The sequence below is a fragment of the Phyllobates terribilis genome, unplaced genomic scaffold, assembly GCF_046119375.1.
Source record: "Phyllobates terribilis strain yellow unplaced genomic scaffold, ASM4611937v1 Scaffold_5__5_contigs__length_657084704, whole genome shotgun sequence".
Taxonomy (NCBI): Eukaryota; Metazoa; Chordata; class Amphibia; order Anura; family Dendrobatidae; genus Phyllobates; species Phyllobates terribilis.
The window spans coordinates 6380199-6393582 of NW_027362765.1; the positions used below are offsets into that span (position 1 = coordinate 6380199).

Below are 13384 nucleotides of genomic sequence, written 5' to 3' on the forward strand. Positions count from 1 at the left end.
GGCTCTGTCCAGCCACTAAGATTAGGGTGCCTGGGACCAGTAGTACCATCCAGTCTTGCAGTATGGGTGTGTGTGCTGTCCAGCTGGAGTAATCTGCTCCCTGCTTTAGCCAAATGGAAAGCACCGCACCCTACTAAAGCTGGAAGCATATTGCCGGAAGCTGCCAGATACAGCCTTGTTCTCCTCTGGTTCAGTCCTCTGTGCTCAGCTCCTGGCTTGTGTATTTGTTTCCTGTTGTGACCTTGGAAAGTTTACGGACTACTTTTGTGTGATTTTGTATTTTCTCTGACCTCCATGTTCTGACCCGGCTATCTGACTATTGTTCTTGCCATCTCACACCACAGAACATTAGGTAACACTGTGGCCATATGAGAACATTCAGAAGCACAGAAGGGAGAGAAGGTAGATTCATCCAATAAGATATCAGGGTTCTAGGAAGCCAACAGCATCATTACCCTCCGCTTTCACTTACAGTCCCATCATATTTTTCTTCAAGTGATTTTCTGGCTTTGTGGTTTACAGATCTGGGCAGGTAACGTCTCCTAATCACAGGGGGTAGGTGAATCCTCCAGGTTGTAAGTTCTATGGAAAAGGCTTTTAAAATGCCCAAAATCATTTGAACAGTTTTGGGTGGAAGAGAATGTTGTGGTCTAGAGGCAAAATGGTGATCACACGATTGTGATATAGCTGGACTACACCACCGATAAAGCAACCACAGCCGGTGACTGAGAAGAATCTGTGACTTCTCAGCATTTAGTGGTTACTACTCACCTGGGTAGTTATATGTAGGAATCTCCTCTTTACACCACTCATCACCCCTTACATATGTTTCTGTAGTATTAATATGGGTCAGATCTTCACCCTGAAACAAATATTGTAAAAGTCACAGACAGATGGAGAAGTCACATCTATGATCAGCTCTTATCCTGCCATCTCCACCGTTCTCATTACACAAGTATAAAACATATAATACTGGTGGATAAAACAAGACTGAACACAAGACCTTCACAGCCGTCTACACATCATAGGGGAGATCTCATGACACCTTCTCTCCATCTACCTGATGATTCTGAGGAACATTGGGGTCTTCTTGTTTACAGTCATGTGGAAGTAAAGGATGGGGACATCTGTCTGGTGTTGTCCTCTTACTGGATAGATCTGGAGGAAACACATACAGAGACTGAACTCATTCTTTACATACAGATAATTATAGGCCGTGTGTATTTAGTCCTGTCTATTACCTGGTGATGTGAGGGGCTGGGGAACCTCCATCATGACGTCTTTGTACAAATCTTTGTGTCCTTCTAAATACTCCCACTCCTCCATAGAGAAATAGACAGTGACATCCTGACATCTTACAGGAACCTGACACATACAATGATACAGTCATCCCTTCATAGCATTACTGTATAATGTCCCAGCATTCCCAGCACTGTCACCTCTCCAGTCAGCAGCTCAATCATCTTGTAGGTGAGTTCTAGGATCTTCTGGTCTTTGATGTCATCATGTATGAAGGGGTGAGATGTAGGCCTCGTGATTGGGCTCAGGGGTCTTTCCCATCCCTCAGACACATGGACCTGACAGCGCTCACTAGAGGTCTTCTTCACTAATAAGTAATCCTGGTTATGGAAAGACATATAAATAAATCTCACTACAGACATTTCCAGAGTCCTCACCTCTCCAGTTCTGTCCATCTGTTATTCCCATAGATAAGAATGATGTAATGTGACGTCATCAGAATCTCTCACCTTTCCAGTAAGTCGGAAGAGGATCTCTAGGGTGAGGTGTAATATCCTCTCCACCATCTTGTCTCTGTCCATATCCATCTTTGATGGGTCCATAAGGAAAATGCTCTTAAATAGATCTTCACTGAGAGGATCTGATATTATAGGGACCTGAATGAGAAGATGATGAGCCGATGTAACATCATAAAAATCCTGTGTAATAATACAATTACTGGAGATAATAAGGGAAAACATATGAGGAGATTTATTATTTTACAGTATTTAGTTTTCTGCTTTACATCTAGTAATAAAACCTATATATTTTAGGCCACAGACAACAAGTAGTTTCTTCCTTGGAGTCTGCAGCTGAACACGTTTCTCAAAGACTCATCTTCCATAAAGCTAATTCTCGTCTCATTTACCAACACTGCAATCAGCATTAGCAATACAGCAGGAGATATTAATTACACGTGACATGAGAAATAATTACTTCATGATGAGGACGACATCTTCATCTTCTACTACGGCTCTACAAACATATTTAGCCAGATTTCTTCACTGACTACATCACCACCGGCCGTCTATATGAATGTTTCCCGTCTTCCCCGGACTGTAATCTTCTATCACGTTAGATCTCATCTCTGATTCACACACAGAAGTTTGAGGCTTTGATACACGGTAAGGTTTTTAATATTATACAGAGTAGGACTATCCTGAATGGGTTCATTTTACCATGGTGGGATAGCTTTCATGCTATTTTTGATCAAAAACAGTGTTGCTAAGAACCCTATTTTATTTAAATGCACTTTTGCTTTTTATTTATTTATTTACAGCAGGGTTTATGATAATTTTTCTTCTGATTTATTGCCATAGTAAACATGCATTTATGTGCTGCATGGATACCAACTTAAACCAAGCTCAAAATCTGTGTTTTTTCATGGGCACCATAGTAGCCCTATAGGCTGCTGATATGGATGATACACCCCTAACTATCCAACTATCATATGGTAAAAATCTCATAGGTCCAATATTTATTAGTATCTGCACGAAGAATGGGGCTAAGTGAGTATTTATTAAAGGGAATCCACTCCACCGACTACCCCACGGCCAGCAAGCATCAGAATCTTCACTGAATAAAAAGCCATTTCACAGCAAACAGACCTCTAATATGAGGCATTCAGGTAAGTATAGATTCACATTTCTATCACCTGTATGCCAATATGAGAGGTCAGATAAGTCCCAGGGGGTGACAGATTCCCTTTCATCAGCCGTGGGGTAATCATAAAACCAGATATGTATCAAAGTATTGTAAGGTGGCTAATGGTTGCGTAGTCGATGGGAGGTATGTGTCACAGAGATGGCTGGTCTCTGTGATGTAACCCGGAGGGTTTCTCTAGGGCACATAAGCACTAAGAGGATCGTTTGGTGCACCTGGGAGCCGGGTTACAGGTAGCTAGGAGAGAATGGACGTGTCCAGCTACCCACATACCTCACCTCTGGGTGTGGTTAACAGCCTATAAAATGAAGGCTGTTGTTTGGCACATGGTCTGTGTGTTTGGAGGTAGAAGGCCTCCTGTGTATGTTTGTCTTCAGACCAAGCCAGGACACTGGACGCTACCCCAGCTTGTGTGCCACACAGGCCGGGCTGAGCAGAGACCTGCTAAGGACATTTACTTTGTTTGCCTGATCTAAAAGCTGTTTGATTTTCTGTTTGGCTTCTGGGTTTATGAAGTAATAAACCCACGTGAAATTTTAAAGGAACATGCGTTCTGTTTTCTTCCCATTGTGTCCCAGTGAGTAAAACCCCTACAATATGTATAAAGGAAAGGGTATGGTACTCACAGAATGTTTCAATAATCTGCCTCAACGCATTTCCCCAACAGGTTCATTAGGAGGCTTGATAGAGGGATGATAATTCATGATGTTCAGCATAGTGTGCCTAATAGCCAGGTGTCCATGTTTAAATAGCCCACTTCATCCAAAACCCCTCCCAAACTAGGAGGCTCATTCCCATTCCCATTCCTAGAGGTGAATTGTCACAGGATAAACAGAATAGAGTCTGTCTACAATAATATACTGCGCCTACGCTACTTCTCATGAGCTAGAGGTTCGATAATGTCCATCCCCTAGTGTGCATGTCCGGAAGTGACGAGCTTTATGCTGAAACGCCAGATAAACTGATTGCCACTTCGCCACTCGTACCTGTGACTGTGCATGCCCGTAGTTATCATTCCACGCCGGGGCGCATCTAGGATCATTGTCTACAAATGTGCATGCCCAGATGTCTACGTTCCACACTGGAGCACATATGGTATTGGATTGCATTTCACGAACAGAAAAATCCAATCTCTGAGATCAATATCATGGGAGACTAAAAACAAGTATTGCACATCCTCCCATCATGCAATCGGCATGTGGATCTACTTTATCACTACAAAATATATGGGATGGTGGCCCACAGTATACTCCTAAATGGTCATATTTGACCCCTATTGCATAATTAGAGATACACAATGAACACCACACTTGTTAGTTACTAAATAGTATAAGTGGGATATAACTGTTAAGAAATAATTCTGATATAGAAGCTCAGATATCTTGATGAAGTACAACAATATGTGAACCTCATTCACAGGGAACTGAGTAGCAATGGGTAGAGTATAAAATCCTAAAATGTAATCCAGAATGGGGCAGTATTCATACAAAACAGGCATAGGAAATTTGCTCATTCAGTCCCTTAGGGGCTTGTGAATCCAGTCTGGAAATCCACTCACTTTCCTTTTTGAGGATACATCTATTGAGATCACCACCTCTCATATTGGGTTTAACCACCTCAATGATGCAAAAGGAGATGTCTCTTGTTTCACCTCAATGTGCACTGTTCATGTGTCTCACTAATGGGGTGTCCCGATGTCACGCCAGGTGGGAGTGCAACACAGAGAGTCACGCCAGATGTGAGTGCAACACAGAGGGGAAAGGGAGCCCAGACACTAGGGAAAAGGCGGAAGAGGTGACCTCCTAATCTGGACTAGCATCACCCTGTCTCCCCCTAACATCCCTATACAGCCTCCGCAGCTGTCACACATCACTTGCCTCGCCCCACTATCCCTGGCATAAGGCTATAACTTGGGGTGGAAGGAGATGAGCACTAGTCAACCTCCGCTAGCACTCTAAAGACAAAAGGGGAAGACAACACAAGGGAATTACAACTTCGCTTTAGAAGAAACTCCAACAGGGCACACAACCTCGAGACTCCAACGAGGACGTGATGCTGCTTCAGCAAAGTTCCAAGTAGAAATGAGTATACCCGGCGACACCCACCTAGACACACCAGGTATATACAGAAGATTAAATTCATCGCACACTCATAGGATCATTTTGCAGTGGTATTTATTTAACAGGCATAGAAAACTAAACCATATACCATATACCATACCATATAATAGTAAAAATAGACATAAATACATAGCTCCAGTGGGCAGCTAATGGAACATAGAACGGACTAGAAAGGATGGGAGATGAGGAAAAAGAGGTAGAGGGGAGGAAGGGAAGTAAGAGGGAGGGTGAAGAGGAAGCGGGAGGCGGAGGGAGAGATCAGGTGGGGTGTATTTACATATACAGTACACTTGGTATATAGACATATAAGCAAGAGTATTATTGCAGATACAGTTCAGTCTTACTTTTGATGAAGTGTGCATAAGAACCAGATGTTTTGGGTAGGGGTCACAGTGTGGCATGAGCAGCAGACCAGCGCCTGTATGCGCTCTGAAACACAGGTACCTCAATTGATGGAGACGCATACTGAAGTTTGACTATGGACATTATACCCCTGTCACTTACCTAACCTCTGTCCTATGTACTTTAGATCTCCACAGGCTAAATAACCGATGGAACCATAGCAAAGGTACCATATGTCTGCTTCCCCCTTTTACCCCACAACATACTTCTGTGACTGTTACTCTGATATGCCTCCTATTATTACAGCCCTTCCTCTTGCCTCCTGCCACTGTGGCCCCTACCCACAACATCTGGCTCATATGCACACTTCATCAAAAGTAAGACTGAACAGTATCTGCAATAATACTCTTGTTTATATGTCTATATACCAAGTGTACTATATATGTAAATACACCCCACCTGATCTCTCTCTCCGCCTCCCGCTTCCTCTTCACCCTCCCTCTTACTTCCCTCTACCTCTTTTTCCTCATCCCCCATCCTTTCTAGTCCGTTCTATGTTCCATTAGCTGCCCCCCTGGATGTCACACTGTCACAGAATTAAGACGAACGAGACAGTACAAGGGAAAAACCAAAACCACCTTGCATACAACTTCAACAAAACTACAACAGAGGGAACACCAACGGGAAAGGAGATAAATGATAAAGCGAGGAAAGGGAAATAACACTTTCAAATACACTTATCTCAGTAACTCCAAACACCACGATCCGCTCTGTAAGTCTGAATGAAAAGCTTTCACCGACACCTCACAAACAGACCTGCAGGAATATAAAGGAGTCTCACTAACGAAGCATTGATTGCAGCTGGGCGAGGCTGGACCTCAGCTAGCCCAGAGAGAGAGAGAATTAACTCCTTCACTGCCGAGAAAACACAAAGCACCAACAAGTCAGCTGCGAGAAGTCAGGCTGTGTACTCGTGACGATCTTCGTGGCAACACACCCGTGACAGTACCCCCCCTTCTACGAGGGGCCTCCGGACCCTCAGGGCCAGGTTTATCCGGGTGAGTCGTGTGGAAGGCCCGAACTAATCGGTCTGCGTTAATATCCGACGCAGGAACCCACATCCTCTCCTCAGGACCATACCCCTTCCAATGAACCAAGTACTGAAGGGACCGGCGATTAAAGCGTGAATCAATGACCCTCGATACCTGGAACTCCAAGTTACCATTGACAACCACAGGAGGGGGAGGTAAAGGTGACGGTACCACCGGCGCCACATACCTCTTAAGCAATGATCTGTGAAACACGTTGTGAATTTTAAACGTAGGGGGGAGGTCAAGACGGAATGCCACCGGATTAATAACAGAACTGATTCTGTACGGCCCGATGAACCTGGGACCCAGTTTCCAGGAGGGAACCTTAAGTTTAATATTCCTGGTAGACAACCATACCTGATCGTTCACACTTAGGTCCGGACCAGACACTCTCCTCCTATCAGCCATACGTTTGTATCGGTTCCCCATAGTATTCAGATTCTTCAGCACCCCTCTCCATACTGAAGCGAGAGATGAGGAAAATCGTTCCTCCTCCGGAACCCCCGAAGAGCCCCCCCTACTGAAAGTACAAAACTGGGGGTGAAAACCATATGCCCCAAAAAACGGGGACTTACCAGTGGACTCGCTTCGCCTATTATTGAGAGCAAACTCTGCCAGAGGTAGGAAAGAAGCCCAGTCCTCCTGGTTCTCTGACACAAAACACCGAAGATATGTCTCCAAGCTCTGGTTCATACGTTCCGTCTGACCATTGGTCTGAGGATGAAAAGCCGACGAGAATGACAAATGCATCCCCCGCCGTGCACAAAACGCCTTCCAGAACTTGGACACAAACTGAGACCCCCGATCAGACACCACCTCGGAGGGTACCCCGTGAAGCCTCACAATCTCCCCAATGAACACCTGCGCAAGAGTTTTAGCATTAGGGAGAGCCGGAAGAGCGATAAAATGTGCCATCTTGCTGAACCTGTCCACTACAACGAATATGACCGTTTTACCCGAAGACGGAGGGAGGTCCGTAATAAAGTCCATAGACAGATGAGTCCAAGGACGCTCCGGGATCTTCAAAGGTAAGAGGGCCCCAGACGGACGGGTATGTGAGGTCTTAGAGCGCGCACAAACCCCACAGGACGCGACAAAAGTTACCACCTCTTTATGTAAGTTAGGCCACCAAAACCGACGCGAGAGGAGATCCACAGTTGCTTTACTCCCCGGGTGTCCTGCAAAAACTGAGTTATGGTGTGCCTCGATCACCTTTTGTCGCAACTGATCTGGAACGAACAGTCTCCCCGGAGGTCCAACAGGGGCGTCCCCCTGAGCCTCCAATATCTCCTCCTCCAGCTCAGAGCATACTGCCGAAACCACCACCCCCTCCTGAAGAACAGGAATCGGGTCGTCCGTATTCCCGGCCCCAGGGAAACTACGAGATAAGGCATCCGCCTTTACATTTTTAGACCCAGGACGATATGTAACGACGAAATTAAACCTGGTAAAAAACAATGACCACCTAGCTTGTCTGGGATTCAGACGTTTAGCGGACTCCAGATATAGCAGGTTCTTGTGATCGGTGATGACGGTGACCGGATGAACTGCCCCCTCCAAAAAATGGCGCCACTCCTCAAAAGCTAACTTAATGGCCAGGAGTTCCCTATTGCCGACATCGTAATTCCTCTCAGCGGACGACAATTTTTTAGAGAAAAAGGCGCACGGATGCCACTTACCAGGGGACGAACCCTGTGACAATACTGCTCCCACCCCTACCTCGGAAGCGTCTACCTCTACAAAGAATGGCTGAGACGCATCAGGTTGAATGAGTATGGGTGCCGAGGCAAAACATTTTTTCAAGGAGGAGAATGCTTGACAAGCCTTGTCAGACCACCTAGAAAAATCCGTCCCCTTTTTAGTCATGTCTGTGAGAGGCTTAACCACGGACGAGAAATACGAATGAACTTCCGGTAATAGTTAGCAAACCCCAGGAAACGTTGTAGTGCCTTAAGATTCTCCGGCCGATCCCACTCAAGAACTGCCCGCACTTTCCCAGGGTCCATACGAAAACCGGACGCAGAAACCAGGAAGCCTAAAAACTGGAGTTCCTGTACGGCGAACACACACTTTTCCCACTTGGCATACAGTTTATTATCCCGCAAGATCTGTAACACCTGTCTAACGTGCTCCTGATGAGACACCAGATCCGGCGAGTAAATTAAGATATCATCCAGATATATGACAACAAACTGTCCCACCAGGTGGCGAAAAATATCATTAACGAAGTGTTGAAACACCGCCGGGGCATTAGTCAGACCGAATGGCATGACAAGGTTCTCATAATGCCCCTCCGGAGTGTTAAAAGCCGTCTTCCACTCATCCCCCTCCTTCATCCTAATCAAATTGTACGCCCCCCTGAGATCCAACTTAGAGAACCATTTGGCGCCCACGATCTGATTAAAGAGATCGGGAATAAGTGGGAGCGGATACGGATCTCGGACCGTAATCCGATTAAGTTCACGGAAATCCAGGCAAGGGCGTAGGCCTCCATCTTTCTTCTTAACAAAGAAGAACCCCGCGGCCACCGGTGAAGATGAAGGTCTAATATGCCCCTTAGCCAGACTTTCAGAAATATAATCCTTCATGGCCTGCCTCTCAGGACCAGAAAGGTTATACAACCTAGCTTTAGGTAACTTGGCCTCAGGGAGCAGTTTTACAGAACAGTCATACTCGCGATGAGGAGGTAGTTCCTGACACCCATTCTCCGAGAATACATCTTCAAAGTCTGCCAGAAATGGAGGTAAGACCCAAGGAGTAACCGCACCGATGACCGTGTTCATGCAGTTTTTATTACAGAATTTACTCCATTGGCTTATCTCTCTGGTTTGCCAATTAATAACAGGGTTATGCTTAGCTAACCAAGGAAGGCCCAACACTATAGGAGTGGGAAGACCCTCCAACACGTAGCAAGACAACAGTTCTTTATGTATTGCCCCCACTTGAAGTTTTACGCCATGCACAGCTTGCAAAAAACTTCCCTGACCGAGAGGCCTGGCATCGATCGAGAATATGGGGATGGGTTTAGCCAACTCACTCAATCGCATACCTTGAACCCGGGCAAACCGAGCATCAACCAGATTAGCCCCGGCCCCACTATCCAGAAGAACAGATATCCTCTCAGTTCTCGTACCCACCACCACCTCCGCCGGTACGAGAAACTGAGACGAACCTAGGGACGAAATACCTACTCCCAGATTGCCGTCCACCACACAACCTGGGATCAACAGTTTTTTCGACGACTCTTTACTCAGCAAGGGGCGGGATGGACACCCCCCAATAAAATGTCCCTTTTTCCCGCAGAGGAAACACCTTCCTGTCTTATGGCGCACCACCGGTCCCCTTCCCCGAAATGATGTCCCTCCTAATTGCATAGGCTCCTCCGGACTGACCAGGGGAACCACCATATGAGGGGACCTTGTAAGAGGTGGAGACATTACAGGGGGTAGAGTTATCCCGCACCTCTCCCGAAGCCGTCTGTCAACGCGAATAGCAAGGGCCATAGCGGCTTCCAGTGACGCGGGAGAGTCATACTGTGCCAACACATCCTGTAATTTGTCGGATAAACCATGACAAAACTGGCTCCTAAGAGCCGGGTCATTCCACTGGGTGTCCGTGGCCCACCTACGGAACTCCGAACAGAATTCCTCCGCCGGACGATCTCCCTGCTGAATCCTACGTAACTTAGACTCAGCAAGGGAGATCCGATCTGGGTCATCATATACGAGTCCCAAAGCAGCGAAAAACCTATCCACTGACTGGAGAACTGGGGAGCTAGGGGGAAGAGAGAACGCCCAAGATTGTGGGTCCCCTTGTAGGAGCGAGATGACAATTCCCACCCTTTGTTCTTCACTGCCCGATGACCGAGGCCGCAGCCGAAAGTACAATTTGCATGCCTCCCGGAAAACAAAAAACTTGTCCCGCCCCCCAGTGAACCTGTCAGGGAGAGCTACTTTAGGTTCTGGTCCGGCTTGCTCCAGAGGATGCAAAACCTTGGACCTAACGTCCGCCAGCCCCATGGACAAACTCTGCAACTGCTGAGCTAGACCGGCTACTGGATCCATGGTAGCTGGAGAAAAACTAAGTTGGTCGGTGAAAATGTCACACTGTCACAGAATTAAGACGAACGAGACAGTACAAGGGAAAAACCAAAACCACCTTGCATACAACTTCAACAAAACTACAACAGAGGGAACACCAACGGGAAAGGAGATAAATGATAAAGCGAGGAAAGGGAAATAACACTTTCAAATACACTTATCTCAGTAACTCCAAACACCACGATCCGCTCTGTAAGTCTGAATGAAAAGCTTTCACCGACACCTCACAAACAGACCTGCAGGAATATAAAGGAGTCTCACTAACGAAGCATTGATTGCAGCTGGGCGAGGCTGGACCTCAGCTAGCCCAGAGAGAGAGAGAATTAACTCCTTCACTGCCGAGAAAACACAAAGCACCAACAAGTCAGCTGCGAGAAGTCAGGCTGTGTACTCGTGACGATCTTCGTGGCAACACACCCGTGACACTGGAGCTATGTATTTATGTCTATTTTTACTATTATAGGGTTGTATTCTGACACTGTTGTCTCTCTTTTCAGTAGCGACTCAATGAATAAGGTCTATGTTGTGGACGAAACGTCTACTACTGTCGCCTTCACAAATTGTCGCTTAAACACCTATGGTTTGATTTAGTTTTCTATGTCTGTTAAATAAATACCACTGCAAAATTATCCTATGAGTGTGCGATGAATTTAATCTTCTGCATGATCCAGGCATCACAGGCCTGTTCCATCAGCACCTCTCTACTTTAACTGAGGGCACGCTAATTATCTATGTATTGACACCAGGTATATACACACCCAGACTAAAGGGAGGTAGTCGCTGGGTACTAAACATAGCCTCCCATCTAGGCAGCTGTCTGCATTGCCAAACATGGAGATCTCCTGCAAACCCCTGCAGGGCGACTGTCTGTCACCTCTAACACACCCGTGACAGTCCCCCCATCCTCTACGAGTGGCCTCCGGACACTCAGGACCGGGTTTCTCAGGAAAAGAGGTACGAAAATAGTGAACCAATCTGGGAGCGTTCACCTCTGACGCTGAAACCCAAGTCCTCTCCTCCGGACCATAGCCTTTTAAGTGCACCAACTATTGTAGAGAATGACGTGGGAGATGAGAATCTACTATTCTCGAACTCCAAATTACCATCAACCATTACTGGGGGCGGTGGTAGAGGTGAGGGTTCAAGAGGTTCTACGTACCTTTTGAGTAAGGACCTGTGGAACACATTGTGAACCTTAGAGCCCGAGGAAGTTCAAGACGAAACGCTGCTGGGTTAATGGCGGCGGTAATTTTGTAGTGACCAATAAACCTAGGTCCCAGTTTCCAAGAAGGTACTTTCAATCTTATATTCTTGGTAGACAACCACACAAAGTCATTCACATTCAGGTCCGGACCTGGTAAGAATTTTCTGTCAGTCATACGTTTATACCTGTCACCCATGGTCTTCAAATTACACAGAACACCCTGCCACGCCGAGGAGAGCGACGAAGCAAAAAGGTTCCTCTTAAGGAACTCCAGAAGCTCCTCCCCCACTGAAAGTACCAAACTGTGGATGATAACCGTTGTAAAGGACATATTGATACTCATGCTAGAGCAACTCCATTTTGTCTGCTTGCTTTAAAATCATTATCACTCCTTGCATAACATACATTCTTTCTTTCTCTTCCCATGGAACTTATCTCACACTAACCTTTTCTCAAAAGAACATTTTGTCGGACACTCTGTTATCTAACTTGTTTAGGCCAGGTTTGACCTTGTAAAATTTCCATAGTGCTTCAAACTAACAATGATAATATGACCATATATGTGTTTTCTGTAATAATTGTACTAACATCAGTTAGCCTATAGTATTGTAGTATGGCTGTAGAGTTGATTGGCTATTTGATATACTCAAAACAATATAAAATGCTAAGCAAAATAAATGAGATCAGAGATTCTTTGAATCCTCCCAATACAGAGCACACATTGCCTCCGTTTGGTTTTCTGTGGATTGCGCAATCAACATAATAATTTGACACTCACTTGGTCAACCGTGAAGAGTTATTGCCCTCCCTTAACAGCTGGTGCCTCTGGACGTCCACAAAGAGAGACCTGCCTTCAGCCTCCCCCACTAGAATTGGGACTGATCATCCCCCACAAAAAGCCACGGTAAGTGCACAAGTTCTTTACTAGTGACACTGACCGTTTCGCGTGGTTTCCACGTGGTGTGTGGTTGTTTGCAGTATCTCTGGACGTCCTGGTTGGATATAGTCAAAGGTGAGACTATAAGGGGTGTAGTCCCATTAGGGGTCTGATATTATTTAACTTCCAAGCAGTATCACCTCGGATTGACAAGTGAATATTGTATGAATCTTTCTCAGCTTCTGACAAAAATCCTTAGGAGAGACTGAACATTGTTAGTTTCAGTTGCGGCAGGTGATCGAAGATTGGGTAGGACACGCAAGTAGATATACGTATATCGAGTGTTCGGAGCGCTGCTAAGTTGCAGAGCTGCAAAGCTGCTGCAAAAGTGCTCCTCCTTTCATTTTGCTGTGAAAGAATTCCCCCGACGGGAGGGGTGAGTTAGTAGTGGAACAGCTGGGAGCTCTGGCCAGACTCCGCTGTGCACAAATTAAGGATCTTTTTGTCAGTTGTAGTGAATAATCAATGTTTCTGTGGAGCAGAAAGAATTTGTCTCCCCCGCAGGAGAGGGAGAATGTGAAGAATATCATGATCAGTCGAAAAGGGAAAAGATCATTTAAGCACGCAACAAAACTGTTTAAGGTGTTACATTTTCCTGTGGAGGGGAGGCTTCAGCCTGTGTTGTGGGACGAAGGAATTCGCCACAATAG

At 45.9% G+C, this 13384-nt stretch overlaps 1 protein-coding gene across 1 annotated transcript in view; it reads right to left on the reverse strand.

Moving 5' to 3' along the window:
- The window catches only part of LOC141271720 (uncharacterized), a 152239-nt gene that overhangs the window by 59058 nt on the left and 79797 nt on the right, over positions 1-13384 (reverse strand). The window contains exons 7-8 of the mRNA XM_073681816.1: positions 1061-1158; positions 772-862 (exon numbers count right to left, since the gene is read on the reverse strand). Coding sequence (XP_073537917.1) covers positions 772-862; positions 1061-1158 — 189 coding nt within the window. The remainder of the gene's footprint in view (positions 1-771; positions 863-1060; positions 1159-13384) is intronic.